The sequence below is a fragment of the Haliotis rubra genome, unplaced genomic scaffold, assembly GCF_003918875.1.
Source record: "Haliotis rubra isolate DU_JTF1 unplaced genomic scaffold, ASM391887v1 Scf131, whole genome shotgun sequence".
NCBI classification, from domain to species: Eukaryota; Metazoa; Mollusca; class Gastropoda; order Lepetellida; family Haliotidae; genus Haliotis; species Haliotis rubra.
Window position 1 is genome coordinate 1,070,483 of NW_025765237.1, and position 27,946 is coordinate 1,098,428.

At 42.2% G+C, this 27,946-nt stretch overlaps 1 protein-coding gene across 1 annotated transcript in view; it reads left to right on the forward strand.

Annotated features, from left to right (window-relative positions):
• LOC124267449 (transforming growth factor beta receptor type 3-like) overlaps positions 1 to 27,615 on the forward strand; it is a 91,250-nt gene extending 63,635 nt beyond the window's left edge. The window contains exons 5-17 of the mRNA XM_046702371.1: positions 12,940 to 13,126; positions 14,001 to 14,127; positions 14,699 to 14,891; positions 16,017 to 16,194; positions 16,610 to 16,788; positions 18,116 to 18,265; positions 18,820 to 19,011; positions 19,724 to 19,742; positions 21,300 to 21,396; positions 22,228 to 22,414; positions 23,106 to 23,235; positions 24,402 to 24,614; positions 26,039 to 27,615. Coding sequence (XP_046558327.1) covers positions 12,940 to 13,126; positions 14,001 to 14,127; positions 14,699 to 14,891; positions 16,017 to 16,194; positions 16,610 to 16,788; positions 18,116 to 18,265; positions 18,820 to 19,011; positions 19,724 to 19,742; positions 21,300 to 21,396; positions 22,228 to 22,414; positions 23,106 to 23,235; positions 24,402 to 24,614; positions 26,039 to 26,127 — 1,941 coding nt within the window. The 3' untranslated portion in view covers positions 26,128 to 27,615. The remainder of the gene's footprint in view (positions 1 to 12,939; positions 13,127 to 14,000; positions 14,128 to 14,698; positions 14,892 to 16,016; positions 16,195 to 16,609; positions 16,789 to 18,115; positions 18,266 to 18,819; positions 19,012 to 19,723; positions 19,743 to 21,299; positions 21,397 to 22,227; positions 22,415 to 23,105; positions 23,236 to 24,401; positions 24,615 to 26,038) is intronic.
• The last annotated feature ends 331 nt before the right edge of the window (positions 27,616 to 27,946 follow it).

Consider the following 27,946-nt stretch of genomic DNA (forward strand, 5'->3'; position numbering starts at 1 on the left):
CGCAAGGATGCCATAGCCAATATATCCTCAGTTCATCTCTAGGATGTTATAGCAAATATATCCTTAGTTCATCTCAAGGATGTTATAGCCAATATATCCCCAGTTCATCTCAAGGATGTTATAGACATTATATCCTCAGTTCATCTCAAGGATGTTATAGCCAATATATCCTCAGTTCATCTCTAGGATGTTATAGACATTATATCCTCAGTTCATCTCTAGGATGTTATAGCCAATATATCCTCAGTTCATCTCTAGGATGTTATAGCCAATATATCCTCAGTTCATCTCAAGGATGTTATAGCCAATATATCCTCAGTTCATCTCTAGGATGTTATAGCCAATATATCCTCAGTTCATCTCTAGGATGTTATAGCCAATATATCCTCAGTTCAGCTCTAGGATGTTATAGCCATTATATCCTCAGTTCATCTCTAGGATGTTATAGCCAATATATCCTCAGTTCAGCTCTAGGATGTTATAGCCAATATATCCCCAGTTCATCTCAAGGATGTTATAGACATTATATCCTCAGTTCATCTCAAGGATGTTATAGCCAATATATCCTCAGTTCATCTCTAGGATGTTATAGACATTATATCCTCAGTTCATCTCTAGGATGTTATAGCCAATATATCCTCAGTTCATCTCTAGGATGTTATAGCCAATATATCCTCAGTTCATCTCAAGGATGTTATAGCCAATATATCCTCAGTTCATCTCTAGGATGTTATAGCCAATATATCCTCAGTTCATCTCTAGGATGTTATAGCCAATATATCCTCAGTTCAGCTCTAGGATGTTATAGCCATTATATCCTCAGTTCATCTCTAGGATGTTATAGCCAATATATCCTCAGTTCAGCTCTAGGATGTTTTAGACATTATATCCTCAGTTCAGCTCTAGGATGTTATAGACAATATATCCTCAGTTCAGCTCTAGGATGTTATACCCAATATATCCTTAGTTCATCTCAAGGATGTTATAGACAATATATCCTCAGTTCATCTCAAGGATGTTATAGCCAATATATCCTCAGTTCATCTCAAGGATGTTATAGCCAATATATCCTCAGTTCATCTCTAGGATGTTATAGCCAATATATCCTCAGTTCATCTCAAGGATGTTATAGACATTATATTATAAGCAATAAATCCCCAGTTCATATGTAGTATGTATCCTTAGGATTTTATAGACTACACCCTTAGTTCATCTGTTCCAGACTGTATCTTCCACCTCTGGAGCACTGTAGAGCAGGAATTGGGTCAATGGTGTTTCCACTCTGAATTCCCTGTAGTTCAGTTTCCCAGCTAAAGCTGCTTTATCAATGTATTTAATTCTCACATTGGAGGCTGGAGTGTTTTTATCTCCTCATTGAGTAGGCTGTCTAAAGTTGCATATGAGAAGTGGATTATCAGTCAAGGAATAACTGTTTAAAAACGAGATGAGAGGGGCTTGTGGGAAATAAAAAGGCAGATATTGCGAGCTCCTGTTGCCAATGAGTACAACTCCAGAGGCAGGACTAGATATTAAGATGGGTGTGTGTTTAGATAGCTGTACTCTCAACACTCCTATACAACCTTCATGGCACTGCCAATTGCTGAGGTTGCCATGGAGGGTGCCAGGTTAACCGTAACTGTAGAAAACGACTCACAGCAGAAATTCATGCTGGGAATTGGCGGCAATCACCTACTTGTGTGTGGTTGCTAGTTTCACCCAACCTTAAAGGAGGCTAGCTCATCTGTGCTTCTCATACCAGAAGAGAGTTGGGGAAGGAGTTGTTTGTTGTGGGTGTTCTGCTTGAAGTTTAAGTGTTACCTGTTATGTGTAGGACCTCAGTGACCCTGAAAACCCTTCTTATAATTCAAGACCCTAAAGATCCAGGGTAGAATAGGTCTTCAGCAACCCATGCTTGCCACAAAAGGCAACTATGCTTGTCGTAAGAGGCGACTAATGGGATTGGGTGGTCAGGCTCGCTGACTTGGTTGACACATGTCATCGGTTCCCAATTGCGCAGATTGATGCTCATGCTGTTGATCACTGGATTATCTGGTCCAGATTCGATTATTTACAGACCGCCGCCATATAGCTGGAATATTGCTGAGTGCGGCGTAAAACTAAACTCACTCACTGACTCTTATAATTCATCCTTGTAATATGTGGTGCGTGACAGGGTCAGGATCGAACCACCAACCTTCTTCTGTTTGGGCTGATGGGCTGTCTGTTGGACAACAGGGATCCTTCTCCAGTATAATCACAGCATGTCAGATCACACAGTGGTCAGTAGGTGTCTGTGCAGCCATTATCTCTGTCATCAGTGATCCAATAAAATACTCAAACCACACCACTTTCCCTATTGAAAGACTGTACGCATAAACAACTTCTTTTATTTTACAATGCATTCCAATACAGATTCTTGTACCTTTGTCATGCAAGAATCTGTATTGAAACATTGCACACATGAAAAAAGAAGAAGTTGTTATCCATAAAGATTGTTAATATTATCCTTCCTAACTTCCAAAATGCCAATAGTCCCACCAGTCTTACACCTTCAGCAAAAATATTCCAAATCTTGGCTTTCTTCAGTTTCAGAAAATGAAGAGAATTCCTGAAAATCGAAAGACTTACAAAGAAAATGTTTTCATTTGCGAGACTTAATGACATATCTGTGATACATTTTAACCTGTAGAACAAGTTTTATAAGAACCTTCAGTATCTAGAGGGTCATTTTAGTGTCTTTTGGATTAAAATAAATCGGAGAAAGTTTCCTTTTCTTGAAGTTTGACTTAATTTTCAGCAGACCTGAAATCAGACATAATTGTAGTCTCAGTATGTGGGGGCGATGGGTTTCAAGTAGTATTTAAGGACTGCAGGTTTTTGTCCCACAGTCTTGCATCGCTCCCACATTTAGATGACACTCGGTGGTGTAACTAGGGTTATGTTCAATGAACCATTAACCCAAAGCCACTCACCTATTACTGATTGTGTTGTTGATGGCATCGTATGATACTGGTCAGAGTTATCTCCCCTAGAATCCCTGAGCCTGCCAGTAGGAATGAGTGAGTGAGTGAGTGAGTTTAGTTTTATATTGCTTTTAGCAATATCACGGTGAGGGGCACCAGAATGGTGATTGAGTGGGTTTGTTTTTACGCCGCTTTTAGCAATATTCCAGCAATATCATGGCGAGGGACACCAGAATGGGCTTCACACGTGTACCCTAGACTAATGCTTAGTCTCTGAAGATATGTAATTTTGATAGTAACAAACAAGCCAATTTAAATTGAAAATGAGCCCTAGGGAGACCAGAGATTGAGAAAAACCTGAGGAAATTGAGACTTTCTTTATTTAGGGCTTTAGCACTTCAGAGAGGGCTTGGCAGTAGGGAAAATAATGTGGTTCAGGGACTGTGACTAGTTGTACCCATGTGGTTAATCAAACCCAGGTCTTTGGCGTGACGAGCGAACACTTTAACGACTAGGCTACCCCACCAGCCCTTGGCTGTAGGAAGCACTGTAGTTATTGTAACCTGAACAGCCAAACCATACAATTAGTAAAGTTGATCATGCTGTAGAGTTGTGCTTGACATTTGATGGAAAGGTATGATCATATTAATTTGTGTGGTATTGTTGTACGTGTCCTTTGTAATTCAAGAATGACAGAGTTGTGATGGTGTTGGAATGAGTCTAGGGGAAGGGGTGGACTTCATAGAGTGGGTGGGTCCAAAGGGCGAACTTTACATGAGTCTAGGGAAGGGGTGTACCTGATGTAGTGGTTGAGGGATCATTCGAGGGAAGTTGACATGACTCCTTTCTGTGTCATAATTGTCAAGTGGTAAGGCCACACTTTTTTATGATTAAAAATTAAAAATTATTTTTTGCTAAAGTGGAAAAAAAATCAAATTAATTTTAATACCACCGATAAATAAAATCCAAATAAATAATTTTAAAATCTACTTTTTTGAAATTGACTTTCTGTCATGAATTTAGCATTGTTGCAAAACAAAATTTTAAATATTGAGACAAATAAAATCGCCGAATTCACATTACCGAGTGAAAATGCTGAAACAAAACGATACGTAAAGGGAGGCTACTCTTTCTTTTGACTGACGGGGCAGTGGGGTAGCCTAGTGGTTAAAGCGTTCGCTCATCATGCTGAAGACCCGGTTTCGATTCCCCACATGGGTACAACGTGTGAAGCCCATTCTGGTGTCCCCTGCCGTGATATTGCTGGAATATTGCTAAAAGCAACGTAAAGCTAAACTCGCTCACTCACTCTTTTGACTGACACATAGAAAAATATCTGAAATAACCTTTTTCAATTCTTTTTTATCACTTACCGACAGGATTATTGCTGTAAAAAATCCGTAAACCAGGTAATTAAATAGGGGGAAAGTTACTGTTCAATGCTTGCAGTCAAAAGGTTGAAGGGCACTGACAGATGGTTGAATGATGGTGATAGATTGTTGAAAGGCACTGACAGATGGTTGAATGGTGGTGACAGATGTTCGAAGATGGTATAAGGGCAGTGAATGATGGTGTTAGATGGTTGAATGATGTCAGATGGATGAATGATGATTGTAGATGGTTGAAGGGTGGTAGCGGATGGTTGAATTATGGTGAAAGATGGTTAAAGGGCACTGGCAGATGGTTAAATGATGGTGACAGAATGTTGAAGGGTGGTGGCAGATGGCATAAGGGCAGTGAGAAATGTTTGAATGATGGTGACAGATGGTTGAACAGATAACCTGGTTATGATGTTAATGGTTGGTGTTAAGATGTTAATGTTGAGGCGATGGGGCTGTTATTGAGAATTGGCAAGGTTTGCCTCTCGCCATATGATTTCCTGATGAGTGTGTTAGTGGGTCTCAGAGCAGCCTGTTGGTGGTAGGTACAGCAGACAAGGGAGGTAAGTAGGCCAGCTGTTCCACATTCTCGAGTAATTAGCACCACTAACGACCAACCCCACCCAATTACCCAGTACTGGGAGCTAGCTGTGGTTAGAAATGGGGCAGAACAGCACCATGGTTTCTTTACTGGGGATAAGAATCACATCTTCCCGACTTGTTTCAGATCATCTAGCCACTGTAAGTAGTGGGAATAAATTGTGCAGTCCAACAAATTATTTCCTCGTCACTCAGGATTCCTGTCTTGCAGTGCGTTACTCTCAAGCATAGTTCACCCTGGGATCTCATTCCAGGAATACCTTCCACTGGGCCATTGCATTGGAAGCTGGAGTTTGACCTGTTAATCACTTTCTCTGCAGTTTTTGCTGGTTGCAAAAAGCTGTTTGTTGTTGGTGTAATTGTTGGGGATGTGTTTTTAATTTTCGTTTAAAGAAGCAACCGTGGTGCCCCCTCCTCCTCCTCCTGAGAGCTGGATGATACAGAAGGGAGGAGTGGCTGCTCAGTGGAGGAAATCACTTCCCTCCTGACAGCTGTAGTTCCACTGCGCTGCTTGGAGAATAAGCCAAGACTTGGCAAGTCACCAGTGGTGGAACCCCAACCCTTCTACAGCACCCTGGTGACGGCAGCACCCGGTTCACTCGGTGTATTCACCAACGCGCAGTTTATCACATTTGTAGCACATGATATTGTCAGAATTGTACATCGGGTATGATATTACAACACTACTAGAAAATGTTCTCATAGCTATGTGGGTATTCATGTAACATTTGATATTATTGTAGTGTACATTGGTATGAGATTTCAAATAAACACACAGTGCTTTAGCATTGTTAATATTGCTGTTGTCACGATAATAAGCCTACACACTGACACAGTACACCCTGCTACCAATATACCCACAACTTGTCCAGCATTTAGTGTCACCGATGTATACAGCATTTAACAATATATCGTGTAGCTGGTACCAATATGATATATAGTTTCATGAAACCTGATGTCACCGGTGTATACGACATTTAACAGTATATCCTGTAGCTGGTACCGATATGACATATGGTTACATAATATCTGATGTCACCCGTGTATAAGACATTTAACAATATATCGTGTAGCTGGTACCAATATGATATATAGTTTCATGAAACCTGATGTCACCGGTGTATACGACATTTAACAGTATAGCCTGTAGCTGGTACTGATATGATATATAGTTTCATAAAACCTGATGTCACCCGTGTATAAGACATTTAACAATATATCCTAATGGCGTTGATGTACCACAGAATTAGTGGAGTGAGAAGGGATTTACTGCGTACATCTGAAGGACTGTCACTTTATGAGGTCTGCCCCTGTAAACTATCACCACACTGCCATGATTGGACCATGTGTGACTCCTGAACAATGTGGCTCAACTGAGTGTGGAGGAGGAGGAGGAGGGCACAGCCCTTTCCCCGTCTTTGTAGGAGTACCCATTTGGAGGAAAATGTTTTCCAGCTGGTTTGGTTCGAGGAATGTACAGGTGAAGACGATTATGTAAGGTGGGGTCCCCTACTGACAGGAATTTCCCCTCTGTCGGCACACTAGGTAAACGACTCCGCTACTTACTGACAGAGCAGGGGTGCACCAAGTTTCATGTGGGCAGTATCCAGATGTTTCAGCCGGAACTGGACAAGATGAAGTTGTAAGATGACAAATGATACGGTGTTTAGCTCCATGCAGAAACTAGCAGTATGTGGTGCTTTCTCATGTTATGAAAAAACTTCAGTATTACCTTGTGTGTGATGGAGGTGAGAAGTTGCATGTCTATATTGACGATGGTGCACCAGGACAGACATTCAGTGTCTGATACAGAGGTACAGATAAGCTGCATATCTGTGTAAAAATTACGCAATATATTTATTTGAAAACTCCATTCCTATTAAGTCTATTGCGTACATGTACACTTGAATTTTGTAAATACTCAATATGTTTGATCTTACATGGCTACACACAAAAATGTTAAAGTATATTGAGAGGTTCTATTTCAGCACTTGAACTTGGCAACTTGCAGTCTTCCTTATTGTTTCTCACATTACTGATCAAATATATACAACAAACAAGTAAACCAACATTTAAACTTTATTATATTTTTTCAATTAATGGAAAATGGATAAATACCCAATTGAGTTTGTGTGAGGTGGGTACAATTTATTTGGTTACTCAAAAAATAATTAGGATACCCAATTGAAATGAACACAAGCAAGTACATAACTCAATGACCCAAAGAAATATCTGTAGCTCTGGTTGTTAGATTCGTGGAATAATGTTATGTCTTTGGCAAACAGTGATCACTAGGTTGTTACATGTAACACTGATGGTTGTATTTGGGTTACATGCTGACCAAAATGACACCAGAGATAGTGCGAATGTCTGGACTATATGCTAAATTGTGTCGAACACTGTAATCATTTGGCCAACCACCACCTGACACAGGTAACACTGCAACACTTGATCACCTGACACAGGTAACACTGGACCACTCGTCACCTACATAGGTAATGCCAGACCACCCATCACCTGACACAGGTAACACTGTAACACTTGATCACCTGACACAGGTAACACTGGACCACTCGTCACCTACATAGGTAATGCCAGACCACCCACCACCTGACACAGGTAACACTGCAACACTTGATCACCTGACACAGGTAACACTGGACCATTTGTCACATTCACAGGTAATGCCAGACCACCCACCACCTGACACAGGTAACACTGCAACACTTAATCACCTGACACAGGTAACACTGGACCACTCGTCACCTACATAGGTAATGCCAGACCACCCATCACCTGACACAGGTAACACTGTAACACTTGATCACCTGACACAGGTAACACTGGACCACTCGTCACCTACATAGGTAATGCCAGACCACCCACCACCTGACACAGGTAACACTGCAACACTTGATCACCTGACACAGGTAACACTGGACCATTTGTCACATTCACAGGTAATGCCAGACCACCCACCACCTGACACAGGTAACACTGCAACACTTAATCACCTGACACAGGTAACACTGGACCATTCGTCACCTACATAGGTAATGCCAGACCACCCATCACCTGACACAGGTAACACTGTAACACTTGATCACCTGACACAGGTAACACTGGACCACTCGTCACCTACATAGGTAATGCCAGACCACCCACCCACACCTGACACAGGTAACACTGCAACACTTGAGCACCTGACACAGGTAACACTGGACCATTTTGATGCCAGACCACCCACCTGACACAGGTAACACTGCAACACTTGATCACCTACTCAGGTAACACTGGACCATTTGTCACATTCACAGGTAATGCCAGACCACCCATCACCTGACACAGGTAACACTGCAACACTTGATCACCTACTCAGGTAACACTATACCACCTGTCATTCCATTTACATTCTGTTCGTCGCCACTTGGGTATGCCCAAATTATGGGTTGGAATCCCCGTTTGCCAAAATGGCTGGATTTTCATTTGACAGCACCTTACTTTAGCTGTGTAGACATTGGTGAGATTTGCGTCATTTCTGGCTTTCCTACCACATTATGCTGACATGTTCCATGAATGAAATAGTGTTAACTCTCACTCCTTTTCTTGCTGTTGTATCATCTCCACAGCAACAGGAGAACATCCTGTGATCATCAGAGGACATAGAAACCCAGGCAGCAGTTCATTCATCTTAGGAAAGGGAAGTGACTTTAGAAAGCTGCTAGGGAAGTTGTAGGCAAGTGTTTACCACATGGACAGTGTGTAAGGCTGATGGGCTTGCAAGCGGACCGCTGCGCCTTGTGTGAGGGCCTCTACCAGATCCTAACACAAGGGCCACAGGTGCATGGAAGGCAGCAGGCAACAAGTGGTACCCGCAAAACACGCTTCATATCATCAATGTGCAGCACACTTTTTCCTCCACAGTTCTAAATATCGCAGGCGAAATGGCAGGCGTATTAGCTTGAGTTGGCCTCATGTTTTAGATTAGGTGCTTTGTGTGGAGTTTTACTGGGCTGGAAGCTTATGATGGCCATGGCTGTGTACAAGGTTGCTGCATTGTGCTGCACATCTGTCGTCAATCTGATACGCAGGACGTGTATAAATACATCTACCTGAAGTCCTGCAGATGGTCATGTTCAGATAGATGCACGCTTGACATTTCTACAGCTGCTCCACTTTCTCGAAGGGACGCCGAAAGCCCGAAGAGTTATCTCCCTTGTTGAAGTGTCCCGTGACTATCTTCTTTGAGAGTCCTGTGACTGTTTGATTGCTGTCTCTATGACGGAAGTCTAATGTCATCTTTTACATTACTTTCCAAAATTATAACAGCAGCTTCTGGAAAAATACCGCATCAGTTTCTTTTAATTAAAGAGTTATGATGAAAATTTTACAAGTCTCACAATGGATAGTTTACAGTTGATAATGTTAAACACTGAAATGTTTGTAAACAGGACTTGCGTAGACTTGGGTAAAAGTCTAGTTTAGGCTGTATTCGACATTATAGGGATTTTATTTAACGATAAATGAATGTTCTGTAAGAAATTTTGTGCTGTAAAGTTGGTCGCCTATTCAGCAAAGGTCTGTATTAGACAGACACACTGTTTGTAACTTTCATAAGTGATTCAGAGATTAATATTTCATTTTGAAGACATGTATTAATGTCCGGTAACCTTTTTTAACAATTCAAAACCTCCCACCTTTTTGTGTTGAGTTAGAAATGTGCATTATCCTATCCTTCTTGTGAAGGGGGATGAAAGAGAATATTTTGGGCGCAAGGAGTCGTGCCCCACAGTCTCTCTCACAGACACGGGATTTCAAGTCTCCTGGTGGCGGGAGTGTTGAGTGTCGGCAGGTCTGTGTTTGAACCCCGGCCTCAAGACATGGCCCCCACACGATGTGCTGCTCAAAACACATTTGTCGTCAAAAGCTTTCAACTTCTCTGAGTGTGTTGGTCTTTGATTTCTGTGATAAAGCTGTTCTTCAAAGCTGAAGCTCCCTTCCTCTGCTGATCGTCAGATAAAACAAAGAACGGCCTCCAACTTGGTTTTTTTGTTGCCAGGAAGACTATTTCACCTCGGATACACTTCATTATAAATGTGGATAGGTTCAACATAGAGGAGAGAAGACTGAAACAGCTTCTCCTTCGGCTGATAGAGGTGCGGTTGATTGCCTCTGAACGTGTTTCACTTTCAGTGGGAGGATAGGATTGAGCTGAAATTTGTCCCAAAGAGCAAATGCTGCCAACTTATTGATTATACTGCTGTGGAATATGTCTCAGATCACAAGACAGGAATTTGTTCTTATGCTGTTTATTCTGTATTATCACCAGATAATGAAGGCAGGCCAGTGTGCCTCTGTATCAAGTGATTCTTGGAATCCAGAACTCGTTTCTTCAATTGCCTAATGATTCAACAATGTTTTATTGCCTATGAATCTGATTAGAGTGTTAAGTGTTCTCATGTCTAATTGGCTGATTCCTTAACTCTTTGAGTTCTTGTGTTTAATTGGCTATGATTCTGTGGCTCTGGGCATGCCTATGTTTAATTGCCTGTGACAGAGACTCTGCAAGATTTCTCAAGTATAATTCTTAGACCCTGCAAGATCTTATGTTTAATTGCCTATGAATCTGAACCTCTGAAAGCTCCTATGTTTGATTGCCAGTAATTTTGAGATTCTATTTAGAATTCTGACAGATAATTTTGTGTGATGCTGAAACACAACTAATTCTTATAATGGTATTATTTTGAATATGACATGATTGATTGCATTTTTTTGTATGTAGCGTGGATTTCTGCTTACAATATTGATCACTGGATTGTCTGGTCCACCATCATATCGCTGAAGTTTTGCTAATTGTGTTGTTAAACAACCAACACAATCAAACAAAATACTAAACTGTTTTGTTAGCTCTCTTAAGTGTACCAAGGTTACATTTGTCGGTTGCCTGTAGATCTGAATGTGATAGTTATGGTGGACACTGGACCTCAAACTGAACCCCAGTTTTCCCAGGCAGTTAAGGTGGAAACTGGACCTCAAACTGAACCCCCGTTTTCCAAGACAGTTATGGCGGAAACTGTACCTCAAATTGAAACCCAATTTTCCCACACAGTAATGGTGGAAACGGTACCTCAAATTGAAACCCAGTTTTCCTAGACAGTTATGGCGGAAACTGTAGCTCAAATTGAAACCCAGTTTTCCTGGACAGTTATGGTGTAAACTGTCTCTCATATAGCAACCAAGTTTTAATAAATGTTAACAGAAGTGAAAGAAACTTCCATGTGAATATGAAATGCCTGTGGCCAATTCAAATGTATTCCATTCTGGCAAAGTAGCCAAAGTATCATGTGTTGAAATAATCACATTGAAAACACTGCATGTTGATGGGAATCACAGCTCCGTCCTTGCTGTGGATTAAATGAGTGTTACCAGTCGAGATGTATTTAATGTCTCTGTTGCCCCTGATGGCCCAAGGGTTGTGAGTAGTGTGGTGGTGGTGATCCTCCAGGCCACTTGAACATGCCCTTTAGACCTCATAGTAAATAAAGCATGGCTGGGTACAGGGATGCAAGGGCTCAAATGATAATCTGAAACAGCTCCAGGCTACAAGGAGGTAATTTGTCTCGCTGGGTGGTACATGTCTGTTTAGGCTGGGTTTGTTTGATGCATCTAATTTCTTAGGGCTTTTCTCTTTCAGAATATTTGCTCTATCAGCTGGGCTTGATGTCGTCAGTTTCGTAAACTTAAATATAGTTTTACACGGTTTGTGTTAGAAAAAATATTTCTAGCTTGGCTGGATACTTCAGTTCAGGGGTGGTGGGGTAGCCTAGTGGTTAAAACGTTCGCTCGTTCGATTCCCCACATGGGTACAATGTGTGAAGCCCATTTCTGGTGTCCCCCACCATGATATTGCTGGAATATTGCTAAAAGCAGCGTAAAACCATACTTACTCACTCACTCACTTCAGTTCAGTCTTTAGCCATTAGTTTTTAACCTGATGTCAAAAACAACTCACTCACTCTGAAAACATTGCAGTTGTAGAGGGGTATGCATGTGGCACTTATGAAGTTCCAGGTTAGAATTGGTCTTCAGTAACCCATGTTTGTCGTAAGAGGCGACTAACGGGATCGGGTGGTCAGGCTCGCTGACTTGGTTGACACATGTCATTGTATCTCAGTTACATAGATAGATGCTGTTGATCACTGGACTGTCTGGTCCAGACTTGATTATCTACAGACCGCCGCCATATAGCTGGAATATTGCTGTGTGTGGCGTTAAGCAACAAAGAAACAATATATATGTGGTAGTGTAAGGGTTATCTCCCTTTACGATCAGCGAATCATCTACTCAAAGAAACGTTTATTTAAGTTAAAGAAAACCAGATTATTTCAGATTACATTATTAATTTGTCACACCATGAAAGGTTGAGTTGTTATATGAAAGAATTTATGTGTTCTTAAACTTGTTTTGCTCAGCTATAACAGATTTACTATATAACTAGTATGTCGTCAGGCATGTGGTTTCTGTCTATACTTCCGCATGACTATACTGGCAGTCTTCATGTGGCTCCAGATTCACGGATAAAGAATATGTGTATACTTCCTGCATGACTATACTGGCAGATTACTAATTTCCATTCTTCTAAATGTACTCTTAAGTACTCCTATATTTAATTGGTTAAGCCCTGTAAACATAAAACTTCCATCCAACAATTCTGGATTCTACACAGATATTACTGTAGATGTCCGTAAATGGATCATGGAGTATCAGTGATGATATGAGTATGTGAGGGGCGGTGGGGTAGCCAAGTGGTTCAGTCCTCACACCAACGACTCGGGTTTGATTCCCCACATGTGTGAAGCCCATTTCTCTCTCCCCCTGCAGTAATATTACAGGAATATTGCTAAAACCGGCTTAAAACTAAACTCACTCACTCACCATAAAGTATGTCTTGGAACGTTCCACAGTTGTGACATTCTGTTTTACATCCCGTGTTGCAGGTTCCGGAGCATTCTTCGATACGAATCAAGAAGAGCAAGCTTGGGAGACGTGTGAGAGACCGCAAGTTAAAAATGCCTGCCACCTCAAATCGCCAGGATCTGGTGTCCTGGACGACACTCCGCTACAAGGCTGTGACATCGTATAGCGAGTTGGAGGGAACCAGTCTACTGTTTAGAGTTGGACTAGGTAGGACACATTCTGTCAGGGAGAAGTCATTGTGTTGTTTGTGTGTTGTGTTGGGAGGGAGGAGTTGTTGAGTGGACTGTCGGGGGTCACTATAGATCTGGGGCTCTTTTCTCGAAGCAACCTTTACTAAGGTTAACCTTAACTCCCCTTCTTTAACATTGTACTAAGATTACCTTAGTGATGTACGTCATGCTGTTGATCACTGGATTGTCTGGTCCAGACTCGATTATTTACAGACCGCCGCCATATAACTGGAATATTGCTGAGTGTGGCGTAAAACCTAACTCACTCACTAGTGACTTACGATCACCTTAGTGCTTTGTGAAAGGAGGCCCAGAACGCTGTTTGAAGCTCATTTCTCTGGAATAGTAGATTCTATTATTGTGAAGGTTGCCTGATCCGAAGATATAAATAGGGTCGTTGATCCTAAGATACTACAAGATGCCAAAATTGTGAGGGGTGCCTGATCCTAAAATAGAGAAGGGTGCATTATACTCAGATGAAAGGTGCATGATTCTAAGCAGTAATTAAAGTCACTCTCAGACCCTCTCAGAGACAAATGTTCAGCTTGAAACAACCCTTGAATGAACTTGGAATCCATGTATTACATTTTTATTAACTAATGTTATGGCTCTGTAGAAAGAAGTATGTTGTATGTCATTGACAAGTTTGAATTAAATGGAGATTCCTAAAATACCTGTCAAGGGATCTCAGTTTGTAATTGTGGATACATCTGTGCTAAGATCCAAATAGACGAGGTGACCTGCAAGTACAACATGTGTTTTTGCTAAAATGTTTGTGTTGGCATTCTGTGAAAAGTGCCCACAAACGAAGGTGAGCTTCTGTACATGTGTAGGTGTTTCTGTGTTGGCAGTTGCCGGTTCAGGTGATGAGTGCAATATCACGGAGTTGGGCGACAGTCCTCATGCGGTGACGTCACACATCCAGGCTCAGCCCACCGCAGGATGTGTATCAGAGGGCAAGAAGATACTGATGGCAAGGTAAATGGCCAGGCTACTAGTAGCCACAGAATAGGAACAGTAGAGGTAACACCATGCTGCAACCTCGTGTCCGGGCTACTAGTAGCCATAGACTAGGAACAGTAGAGGTAACACCATGCTGCAACCTCGTGTCCAGACTAGGAACAGTCCAGGCTACTAGTAGCCATAGACTAGGAACAGTAGAGGTAACACCATGCTGCAACCTTGTGTCCAGGCTACTAGTAGCCATAGACTAGGAACAGTAGAGGTAACACCATGCTGCAACCTTGTGTCCAGGCTACTAGTAGCCATAGACTAGGAACAGTAGAGGTAACACCATGCTGCAACCTTGTGTCCAGGCTACTAGTAGCCATAGACTAGGAACAGTAGAGGTAACACCATGCTGCAACCTTGTGTCCAGGCTACTAGTAGCCATAGACTAGGAACAGTAGATCCATGCTGCATGTTATATCCAGGCTACTAGTAGCCACTGCTAACTCCTACTGCTAGCTCTGTACCTGTTTGCTATGGGCTGTTGACTCACTCACTCTGTTCAGTCTGATCACTCACTCACTCACTCTGTTTGCTGCAGGCCGGTGTATATCATTGAACTGCTGAATGAGCCGCCTGATTCCTTCCTGAAACGAGACAGTCGCATGGAGCTGGAGGTGACGTCAGTGAACAACGAACCAATCAACAAGGACTTCTACCTCATCCTCAAGTCCCCATCGTCACTCAAGTGGGCTGTCCGCAGTCGGAAAGTACAGGGATGGATTGAAATAGTGGTATGTATATCACTTGACTTAACTGCTACAAAACATGGAAAATAATTTAATATTTTCACAGCAACATTGCCATGGACCATTTCTTGCCACTTTTACTGTCAAGTAATGAATGATGTTTCGATGTGAGTGAACATGGGGATTCTGGATACAGTTGGTGTGGATGATTGTTACTATTGGTGTTGATATGAATGATTGGTTGTAGATATAGTTGGTTGGTTGGTTGTTGATATGAATGATTGGTTTTTTGACATAGTTGGTTGTAGAGCTGTGATGATATATCGAGTATCGATTATCGTGATACTTTATCTGATGATAAATATATCGATATTTTTTTTCGTATCGTGAGATGTATCGTTGGCCTTAAAATTGTAAATTTTCACCAGAAATTGATGGTTATGTCAAACTTTTCACTGTTACTTGCTATCAAAATATACATTTTTTAAAAGAAAATAACTAAAGATAGCATATAGTGATATACATCGAATCGAATCGTATCGTTCCAAGATATCGCGATACGTATTGTATCGTGAAATTTCTGTATCGTCACACCTCTAGTTGGTTGGTTGTTGATATAGTTGGTTGGTTGTTGATATGGATGATTGGTTGTTGATATAGTTGGTTGGTTGTTGAGGTGAATGATAGGCTGCTGGTATGATACTAACAATTGTATTTTGGTATGGTATTAATAATTGAAAGGTGAATAGAAAGTGACCTCCCCATTCAAGTGTCACTTGTCAATAAGGATGGACTGTCTTTTATAACATGCCTGACTTGTTACATACACACATCTGAAGTCGCATATCCTACAGGCCTATGGTATACCTTAAATATTTCACAAATTGACTAGGAGTCACTTGCAAGTGCAACTTTACAATCCTGGTGGGAAACAGAATTAGGAGGGTACAGGTACAGATTGTGGTGCAGATGAAACAACTTAACGGAATTGTGCTGAATTAACCTAACATTTGTTCAAAGTTGACTGCTGACATTGAAGTTTCTGAATGGCCAGACACAGTTCAGGTCCTTGGCAGAGTTGCGTCCCTTGGTCATGCAAGGCTCTAGGATCATGGGTTTGTTAACTTGTATGTATATGTTCAGTGAGAAAATGTCCTGTTTTGCCAACAGACGGACGCCGACGTGGACCTGAAGGGAATCCGGATGCACACGGTGGCACTCCGGCGAGAGGTTATGAACGCAACTGGCCTTGAACTGATTGCATGGGCAGATTACTACCTGGCTCCAGTTGAGGCATACACTCAAATACGACAAGCGAATCGGATCCGGCTACTCATCTCCCCCAACTGTAAGTTGTCCTGAGTCAGACATTGTGCATAGTTCATTACGAGTCGATACAACCAAGGTCTGAGTCAGACACTGTGTGAGAACGTACGAGTACATAGCCAAGGCCCAAGTCAGACATTTTGCGTAGTTCATTACTTTTGAAGTGTACTTAAATTATTTCCCAGCATATCCGAGGATAGTTGTGGCCTCTAGTTGTCTGATGTAGTCTGATTCTGTCTAGATAAGTATTTAGACGTGTGATGAACATTCTGTGTTTTGACTGTTGAGCTGTGTTATGTGTAGATTTGAGAGTCTAAAGTGAAATTTGGAAACAAAAATACATTGGAATTTCTGATGTTTATATATAAGTAGTGTTTCATTAATGACATTGCTCCACAGTGAAAGTATGTCATGTCCTTCGCTTTGACTATTTCTAGCCAAGAGAGTACCTGACAAGCATCGATGGTCCCTGCATGAAAACCCACCTGGTAGGAGTGAGCCGGGGATTGTTCCTGGATCGGATGGGGGCGACTCCCCCGACCACTTGAAACGGGCAATACACACACGCTGCAAAGACGGACGCATGGAAATCTCCATCCCGAACAATCTGCTTCAGGTAACTGGGTGTCTGTGTTGGTACACATTGTGTCCTTCTTAGAACACATTGTTTCTGTTTTGTACAAATTGTGGCTGTTTTATACACATTGTGTCTGTTTTATTCACATTGTGTCTGTATTATACACATTGTGTCTGTTTTATACAAATTGTGTCTGTTTTATACACATTGTGTCTGTTTTATACACATTGTGTCTGTTTTATACACATTGTGTCTGTTTTATTCACATTGTGTCTGTTTTATACAAATTGTGTCTGTTTTATTCACATCGTGTCTGTTTTATACACATTGTGTCTGTTTTATACAAATTGTGTCTGTTTTATGTCTCACATGTGTCTGTTTTCTTCACATTGTGTCTGTTTTATACACATTGTGTCTGTTTTATACTCGCTGTGTCTGTTTTGGACATTGTGTCTGTTTTATTCACACATTGTGTCTGTGTCTGTACACATTATATCCTTTTGTTTTGTTACAGTTTTATTCACAATTTGTCTTACTTTTATACATTTCCAACACATTGTGCCTGTGTTGGTACACAGTGTGTCCTTGGTACTCATAATTTCTGTTTTGTACATATTGTGCCTCTTTTTCGTGCACATTTTAGTTCAGCATGCATTGTGCCCCCTTTGTCTCTTTTTTTATACACATTTTTGTTTTCTTCATACATACTGTATCTTCATGTTGAACACATTGTGTCTCAGTATGTGTACATTGTGTCTATATTAGTACAAATCTGTTTCTGTTTGTAAATGGTGTGTGTAGAATATACATGTACTCTATCTTAGTAAATAGCTGTATGTGGTCGCTCATTGAGACAGCTTCTGACCTGAGGCTGGTTCTCCTGGCTGTCTCATAACAAAATGACTTTAAAAGTTGGTCCTTTGTGTTACCCTGCCGCTAAAGGGGTTGGAACTCGGACGAGGTGACTCAGTGTTGGTATACTGTGTCTGAGTGGGGAACATGAGTAAAACTGTGGTCTGGTATCTCAGGAGGCTAGTGGGCATGGTGGGGTAGCCTAGTGGTTAAAGCGTTGGCTCGTCACGCTGAAGACCCGGGTTTGATTCCCACATGGGTACAATGTGTGAAGGCCATTTCTGGTGTCCCCGTCGTGTTATTGCTGGAATATTGCTAAAAGCGGCGTAAAACCATACTCACTCACTCACTCACTCACTCACTCAGGAGGCTAGTACTGTGAAACTGACATCAGTCAGATCTGGCTTAAGCAGCGTCTTTTATTACATGTTAAGTCATATATATGTTTGTATGTGTCTCTGTGTGATATTGCTACTTGTACAACTGAGTGAATCATGAATGTTCTTCATTGCAGGAGAATGGCTTAGTGAAAGAGCAGATAACTCTGCTGAACCCGTCATGTGGAGCAGTAGAGAACGCCACTCACGTGATCCTGAAGACTCCGCTGAACAAATGTAACACCAAGTATCTCCAAGTTGATGATGAAAATGTCTTCTCCAATGCGGTGAGCTTTACTTGTCGTGTACACAGTTGGGGAGGAAGGAGCTTTACCAAAGTAGTTCATCAACATCAGTACCCCAACTGAATACTAAAAACCTTTGTCCCAGGCAGTTGATCAGACTAGGTCAGAACTATAAACAAATGAACAGAATAGTTTTGGAAAGCTATTTCCTTTTAGACCATTGCAATTTACAGTTTGATAGGGCAAGGCGGTATAGTCTGATTGGGCAAGACAGTATAGTTTGAGGCGCAAGGGTAGCCTAGGGGTTAAAGCATTAGCTTGTCACACTAAAGTCCTGGGTTTGATTCTTTGACATGGGTGCAATGTGTGAAGCCCTTTTCTGGTTTCCTCCGCTGTGATATTGCTGGAATATTGCTACAAACAGCATAAAACTAAAACTCACTCACCCATAATAGTTTGACTGGGCGATGCAGGAAAGTTTGATTTCACAAGGCAGTATAGTTTGACTGGTCAAGGCAGTGTAAGTTCAGAAGGGCCTCCTGTGAGTAGAAGTTAGAGAGATCAGAGTAAGTGAGTAAGTGAAATGTTTGTTCCAGATTGTGATCCACTCCTCTGAGGTGACTGATCCTCTGATGGAGGAGGAACTTGGCAGCGCTGTGCTTGACAACTCCGAGATGTCGGGGTCAGGGTCACATGACCTGACCGAGGCAACGTACGTAGATGACGAGGACTTCCATTCACACAGCATGGAGATTGATGTGAAGTGCCAGGTGCCCCTCAACACGGAGGTAATCCATACTCTTCTGCTTGTCTTGGACTAACTTGAAGCACTATCTGTACTGACTTAAGTCACCCACTTCTCCTATCTGTACTGACTTAAGTCACCCTCTTCTCCTATCTGTACTGACTTAAGTCACCCTCTTCTCCTATCTGTACTGACTTAAGTCACCCACTTCTCCTATCTGTACTGACTTAAGTCACCTCTTCTCCTATCTGTACTGACTTAAGTCACCACTTCTCCTATCTGTACTGACTTAAGTCACCCACTTCTCCTATCTGTACTGACTTAAGTCACCACTTCTCCTATCTGTACTGACTTAAGTCACCCACTTCTATCTGTACTGACTTAAGTCACCCACTTCTCCTATCTGTACTGACTTAAGTCGCCACTTCTCCTATCTGTACTGACTTAAGTCACCACTTCTCCCTATCTGTACCCGACTTAAGTCACCACTTCTATCTGTACTGACTTAAGTCACCCTCTTCTCCTATGGTTACTGACGTTGGTAGCCACTTCTCCTATCTGTACTGACAGAATCTACATGGGCACTATCTGTGCTGCCCATTTAAGTGTCCACTTCTATCTGTGCTGGAGTCACCACTGCTCCTATCTGTACTGACTTAAGTCAGCCACTTCTCCTATCTGTACTGACTTAAGTCACCTCTTCTCCTATCTGTACTGACTTAAGTCACCCACTTCTCCTATCTGTACTGACTTAGGTCGCCACTTCTCCTATCTGTACTGACTTAAGTCGCCACTTCTATCACAGACTTTAAAAAGGGAGTCATGGTGACTTACAATATGCTCCTATCTCAATATTTGGGAGTCATGAGTCATTTCTTTATCTAAATCATCTGTACTGACTTAAGTCACCACTTCTCCTATCTACAGCATTGTTCAATTCAAACAGCCAGGATTACTATCTGTCCTCTGACTCTGGAACAATCTGCCAGCTTGTCCTAGTCAAACTATCTGACAATATCTTTTTTGGCTTATCAAATCGATTTTATTGAACCTATCTGTACCCTAAAACTTAAGTGAAGCCACTTGATATCTGTGCTGACTTCAGTCACAAACTCGCGGGAATCCGCTATCACCTATCTATACTGACTTCAGTCACCCACTTCTCCTATCTGTACTGACTTAAGTCACCACTTCTCCTATCTGTACTGACTTAAGTCACCACTTCTATCTGTACTGACTTAAGTCACCACTTCTCCTATCTGTGCTGACTTAAGTCACCACTTCTCCTATCTGTGCTGACTTCAGTCACCACTTCTCCTATCTGTGCTGACTTCAGTCACCACTTCTCCTATCTGTGCTGACTTCAGTCACCACTTCTCCTATCTGTGCTGACTTCAGTCACCACTTCTCCTATCTGTGCTGACTTCAGTCACCACTTCTCCTATCTGTGCTGACTTAAGTCTTTTCATTCCATCTGACCCATATTTCATCTCATCCATATTTCATCTCATCCATATTTCATCTGATCCATGTTCATCTGATCCATGTTTCCTCTGACCCATATTGCATCTCATCCATATTTCATCTCATCCATGTCATCTCATCCATATTTCATCTCATCCATATTTCATCTCATCCATGTCATCTCATCCATGTTTCATCTCATCCATGTCATCTCATCCATGTTTCATCTCATCCATATTTCATCTCATCCATATTTCATCTCATCCATATTTCATCATCCATGTCATCTCATCCATATTTCATCTCATCCATGTCATCTCATCCATGTTTCATCTCATCCATGTCATCTCATCCTCCTGATCCATGTTCATCTGATCCATGTTCATCTGATCCATGTTCATCTGATCCATGTTCATCTGATCCATGTTCATCTGATCCATGTTCATCTGATCCATGTTCATCTGATCCATGTTCATCTGATCCATGTTCATCTGATCCATGTTCATCTGATCCATGTTCATCTGATCCATGTTCATCTGATCCATGTTCATCTGATCCATGTTCATCTGATCCATGTTCATCTGATCCATGTTCATCTGATCCATGTTCATCTGATCCATGTTCATCTGATCCATGTTCATCTGATCCATGTTCATCTGATCCATGTTCATCTGATCCATGTTCATCTGATCCATGTTCATCTGATCCATGTTCATCTGATCCATGTTCATCTGATCCATGTTCATCTGATCCATGTTCATCTGATCCATGTTCATCTGATCCATGTTCATCTGATCCATGTTCATCTGATCCATGTTCATCTGATCCATGTTCATCTGATCCATGTTCATCTGATTCTGATTGCAGTCTCTCACCTGGATGTTAGCGTCCTCAACTGCTGGGTTACACCTGCAGCGACTTTCAGGGACAAGGATGCTTCTCGGATAGCCATCATACGCAATGGGTGAGTCACCATATACACAGCAGGTGCTTGTTGCTTACATTGAGAAAGTGCTGAACACACCATCTTCACATGGTTACATTTACAAACAAAGATAAGTTGGACCGGCGCAGAGAACGCGTTTAGGAGAAGTAGACGGTGTACGGCAATGAGCAAACCCATTTGGTTTGTGAAAGGTAGAGCAGATATAGGCTAGTGCACGTGCATTGAATGACGATGAAATTGATTCCGCGTGTAGCTGCACACGCCTTGCTCATAAGACTATCACGTCGGTGTAGCAAGTCGCACTACACTTGATCGCAGACAACCTGGAGCCCCTTCGCTAACAATGGCAAAGCGCCAGTGGGTGGCACTCATACATTCTAATACGGGTCAATTGTCATGTCGGTGGGAGCGGTGGGGAAGCTTAGTGGTTAAAGCGTTCGAAGACCTGGGTTCAAATCTCCACATGGGTACAATTTGTGAAGCCCATTTCTGGTGTCCCCGATCGTGATGTTGCTGGAATATTGCTTAAAGCGGTAAAACCAATTCAGTCAGTCAGTCAGTCAAGTGTCATGTCGGTGCTCAACTTATCCTTGTTTGCCAGTAGAAGATGGTTTGGTGAACAAGGGGGATAATTATTGACTCTACAACTTCTTGAGTATAATGAGTGAGATGCAGCATAGTAGATACTAACACTGTTATGAATGAAGCAAGCACACAGTAGGAAGTAGGAAAGCTATATACGTGTACATAACTAATTTCATGCAGGGTTAAATGAAGATAGATTAATGGCGGTCTCGAAGCACAAGATGTCGCGATAATGAAGCCATTCCTGACTTGTCTTCTCTCCAGGTGTGCCAAGGACAGCTCTATCATGTGGCACAACTCCCCCAACAGCGTGCCCTATGGCTCGTTGTCCGTGTACAGGTTCAGCTTCCAGGTGCGTGACTACTTCCTCAACAACCAACACACCTACTTGCACTGCCAGGTGGCAGTGTGTCTCAAGGGGCCGCAGGCGGCCGGCTCAAGCATACCCAAGGTGAGTCGGCCTCCATCAGTCAACACCCTCTCTATATTCACACATACAGATCCTCTTTGTCTTCAGCAACCCATGCTTGTTGTAAGAAGCGACTAATCGGGTGATCATGCTTGTTGACTTGTTAATACATTCACTATGTCCCAAGTGGGGGATTGGGGTAGCCTAATGGTTAAAGCGTTTGCTTGTCACGCCGAAGACCCAGGTGTGATTACCCTCATGGTTATAATGGGTGAAGCCCCTCCCGACTGCCTCCGTGGTGTAGTGGTTAGAGCATCCGCCCGGAGAGCGGAAGGTCGCGGGTTTGATCCCCGACTGCGTCATACCAAAAGACGTTAAAATATGGTACTTGTTGGTTCCTGCCTGGCGCTCGGCATTAATGGGTACAACAAGGACTGGTCGGCTTGGAGTCAGTATAATGTGTCTGAGTGGGGTATTCATGCTTCACTGCGGCATGGTATCTCAGAGGGCTAGCACTATAAAACCAGCTTAAGTCTGGGCTAGTACAAGCAGCCGCACATACACATACATGCATACACATCGTCATATGAGCGAAATATTCTCAAGCACGACGTTAAACCAAATTTCACCTAACCTCACCTTCTGGTGTTCCCCGCTGTGATATTGCTGGAATTTTGCTGAAAGCAGCGTAAAACTACACTCACTCATACAACACTCCCACATTCTGTTCCAGTGTGTCCGAGACTCAGAGAGGAACTGTGAGCACACCTCCAACATAGCCGGTCATACGTCCATCATTGGTGACAAGTTACTGGTTGCTGGACCTTGGGAAGTGACTGGCATAGATGTGCAATTACCTGGTGGTAAGACTCACACTACTACACTTGTTTGATACATGTCTGTATTACCTAGCAGCTCTCATGATATCTCACCTATGTATTATCACTTTTACCGTTTACAATGTGACCTTGGTTAAAAATATTACCTGTGATAATGGAAACACTGCTGATACTGATGCTGTATATTGTCATATTTACCACCTACTGTGATATCCATGCAATATTATTATCGTATTTACCACCTACTGTGATATCCATGCAATATTATCGTATTTACCACCTACTGTGATATCCATTTTTATTTGACAACACCCCGATGTCATTGTGAAAATGTAATCTTTTTCGAGGAGAAATAAAATTGACAGAGGTTATTAGAAACTTGATTTTAAAATTTGCCAGACACGATGACCGACAGTCTTTGAAATTACCGGACATTCTAACTTTGTACCGGTGATAGATAGATCGTGAAAGAGATATGTGATAGATAGATAGATAGTGAGTGAGATATGTGATACCGGAGATTATAGGAAATGTAACTTGTGTAGCTGCATGTGATCATGTGGTACGTTGTGTTCAGATGAAGGTGATAAGCGATGCTATCATTAGTAGAGGTGGGTATTGCAGAGAATTTTGATATTGTGATATATTGCGATGCGAAAGCATATATTCGCGATATGTATTGCAATATATTGCAAGAATTATTTTTAAACAAAACTACTTATAATCGAGTTAATGCTTGATTATAAAGCAAAAACACAACAAAATCACTATGATTGATTAACCTTTAATAAAACTTTTAATCATGACAAAATAAAAATATGAGTAATATTTGGCACTAATGAAACAAGGAAAAGAACAATTTAAAAGCGGAAATATCACGAAGATTTCCGAGGTGTTCTGAAGTTTTTCGAATGCATGTCAAAATACCGGTTTTCGATTATAGTAAATGCATAATGTGTATCGTTTTCATGTCTGAACCAGTAAATACCGGTTCAGATGAAGGTTATATTAGCGCAGCCCTAATCAGTAGACAAGAAAGTTCTGTTTCAGTTTGTGTTCATCACACAGGCAAATTGTTTACAAGAAGCATGTTATTTTTATATTGTAAATTATGATTCTGATTTTAGAAATGTTAGCCTCTGATAGATCAGTTGCAGGTTCCAGTTCCACACTAATTGGTCTCTTTGCAGGTGGCACATCTGGTCCAGAGAAAAAAGAGGAAAACACATCCAGTAATTCAGGGAAATCTTCAAACGCTGATAAAATAGAAGGCAGCACACAGCCCCAGCAGAGCATCATAATAGAAGGCCTGGACTCTGCAACTGTTGTGGGCATTGCCTTTGCAGCATTTGCCATTGGTATCCTGTTGACAGGTGCCCTGTGGTTCATACACACTCATACAGGTATGTGGACATAGAGGGTTACCTGAGCACAACACAGGTGTAGCATCTTAGACCATTGCGCCTTATTGAGACAAGCTGGACTCCATTGCCACTTTATTGAGACAAGCCGGTGTAGCAGGCCATTTCTTCCCCGGTCTAAACTTTCCAAGAGGAGAATCTGGCCTAGGCCAAACTTTCCCCGGGGAGGTTTTGTCCTAGGATATTCTTAGCCTGGGGAAAGTTTGGGTGAGGCTAAAGTTTCCCCTCCTAGGCCAAACTTTCCCCCTTGTATAAACTATGTTAGCTTTTCCTTTTAATTTCACCTTATCTAAGGATATTGAAACAAAATGTGAACCCATGTACATGTTATGTATGAAGATTAAGATGACCTGTAAATTGTTAATGGAACTTGACATCAACATGAATATCTTATCATTGTGTTTACATGAATAGCTATGTCTTGTTTTCGTTTCTGACTTTTTCAAGACGAACATAAACATGAAAACAAGGTTTGGGAAGAAATAGCCTTGCTTGGCCAGAATCTGCCCCTTTTGATATAAGAACAGGGGTTTGAAACAAGTAGCCTTTAAAGTTGATTCAAGGGTGGGGAAGTTTGGCCTAGGCTAAAGTTTCCCCCGGGGAAGTTTTGGCCAGAGGGAAAATTTGGCCTGTTACACTTGGACCATTGCCACTTACCGACACAAGTAGGGCACCACTTATTGAGACAAGCCGGCACCATTGCCCCTTATTGAGACAATCTGGGCACCATTGCCACTTACCGACACAAGTAGGGCACCACTTATTGAGACAAGCCGGCACCATTGCCCCTTATTGAGACAATCTGGGCACCATTGCCACTTACCGACACAAGTAGGGCACCACTTATTGAGACAAGCCGGCACCATTGCCCCTTATTGAGACAATCTGGGCACCATTGCCACTTACCAACACAAGCAAGGCACCACTTATTGAGACAAGCCGGCACCATTGCCCCTTATTGAGACTATCTGGGCACCATTGCCACTTACCGACACAAGCAAGGCACCATTGTAGCTTGCTGAAAAAACACCCATTTTGCTAATCTGCTAAAGTAGTACCAATTTATGACATTTACATTGATATTGGATTGTAGTAGTAGTGGGTCTACATCTCTACATTTTGTTAAACTAAATGTTGTGTGCCTGTCCGTGCTGTATTCCATGTCCAAGAATCCAATTTCAACCAAATTTTTACGCTTGTTTTCTAGTTTTAAACCTGTTTGGCTTGATGTGGGCATATTTCTGACAAACTTCTGCACAAAGAGAGACTTTCTGTAAGATAGGTACATTTCTGCACTGAGAGGATATATCCCAAAAGTATTCTGTTACAATGGAATCCGAGAATACAGCAGGAACTGGTGAATGATTAAATGGTTTGCTGTCAGCTTGTTCCTGTTCTGTTCACAGGTCCTGCCAAGCAAGGTGTTAGCTCTCAAGGCTCCGCTGAAACAAGCGGGGAATCAACTCCAAATTCCTCGTCGCCTATTTCAGCATAGCCCTGGCGAAAAGGCAACAGATTGTGGACAGTACCAATGCAACTATAAATGTTCGGAGAAACGGGTAGCCTAAGGTCACGCCCACCAACTGTGGGTTTATTATGTCTTGCCAACATGCTGATTCAGTGCCGCCAATTAGACTCTCAGCAAGGATTCACCTGGAGCTGTGGCGAGCTAGTGTGGTCAGCACAAGCACCAAACTGCTTCGTGCTGGCACTCAACTGACGTTCCCCATGGGGGTGTTACGATTATTATTATTAATTATTATTATTATATTATTATTATTAATATTATATGGAAGCATTTTTGTAGTTGGACTAAGGTGCGCATCATTATTTCAGGGATTTCAAATTACAAACACTTGACTTTGTGTGCATCTGTCTGATGACTTGAGACTTGACACTGCTCTAACTACAGTAGGCCAAATGATATAAGCCAGCTACATGCAGGACCTACCTTACTGGCCAGTATCACCATGAATTCAGGTCTGGGATGAAGTTTGTGTGATCAGGTAACCGTGGCAACGTCTGCTCTGTGAATGGTGATTATTTTGTGAGTTATTGTGATTGTGGCAGCAGATGAGCTTAATGTGGATCCGGTGATGTATATGTGTGTGACTTACTGCAGGACAACGGCAGCAGAATTGTTCTCAGCATTGTCGATATGTCAGGTTGTTGACTGTACAAAGACTACGCCTCCTGAGCTGAACAGAGCAGAACGCAGCTGAACCCACTCCAGCAGCGGGAACTGTTCAGTGAAGAAGAGGAGGAACATGGGGTCAAAATGTTTGTGATATTTCAGTACTTGTGTAACTGTAGTTTGATCTCCACGGCAAAGAAAGGGAAGCAACTCTGCTTCTGGAATGACTAGCAGACCTCTACAGACAAGTGTTGTGGCAGGTTGCCTGGACAACAGTGGGAGCCTGATCACGTGCTCCTGTTACCTCTCATAAGGAACTACACTAAGCATTATATTTGTTGATTATCTCAGGCAGCTGTAGGGACAATAAGTCTACCAACGGCTCAAGTGGAAGCCATTTTGTGCTGATCACATGATGATCACATGACGTGATCACATGAGAGGCACATGACTCAGGCCCTGCCTTACAGAGTATTATGAGGATAGAGTCAAAATACCTACTTACCTGATAACCAAATGCAGCTATACTTGCATGCTGAACTTGCAACCTGATTGAGTTATGCACATGGAATTTCTGTTAACTTTGTTAGACTTATTGTATATTTTTATGAGTTAGTAACCAACTGGTACCACAGTATGGCATGCTGGTAAGTCTGGATCGATCACACAACTTTCATTATGATATTATGAATTATGTACGAGTCTTATTTCTTACCTCATCCTGGAGTTCATATCAGAGGATATTTATCGTTGGCTAGCCACAGGTACCTCCACATATCCCCTTTCCTCCTACCCCACAAGAGTCATGTCTAAACTCTCAGTTCTGTGACGACACAGGAAGGTACCTCTACATATACTTCTACATATCTCCCTGATTCCCCCAATCCCCCCCAGGTCACCTGTCAGTGTCGGCCCTCGGCTCTCACTGCTGATGAGCTGGTATCTCCTCCACATATCCCCTTCCCCCAATCCCCAGGTCACCTGTCAGTGTCGGCCCTTGGCTCTCACTGCTGATGAGCTGGTATCTCCTCCACATATCCCCTTCCCCCAATCCCCAGGTCACCTGTCAGTGTCGGCCCTTGGCTCTCACTGCTGATGAGCTGGTATCTCCTCCACATATACCCTTCCCATATCCCCTTCCCCCAATCCCCAGGTCACCTGTCAGTGTCGGCCCTCGGCT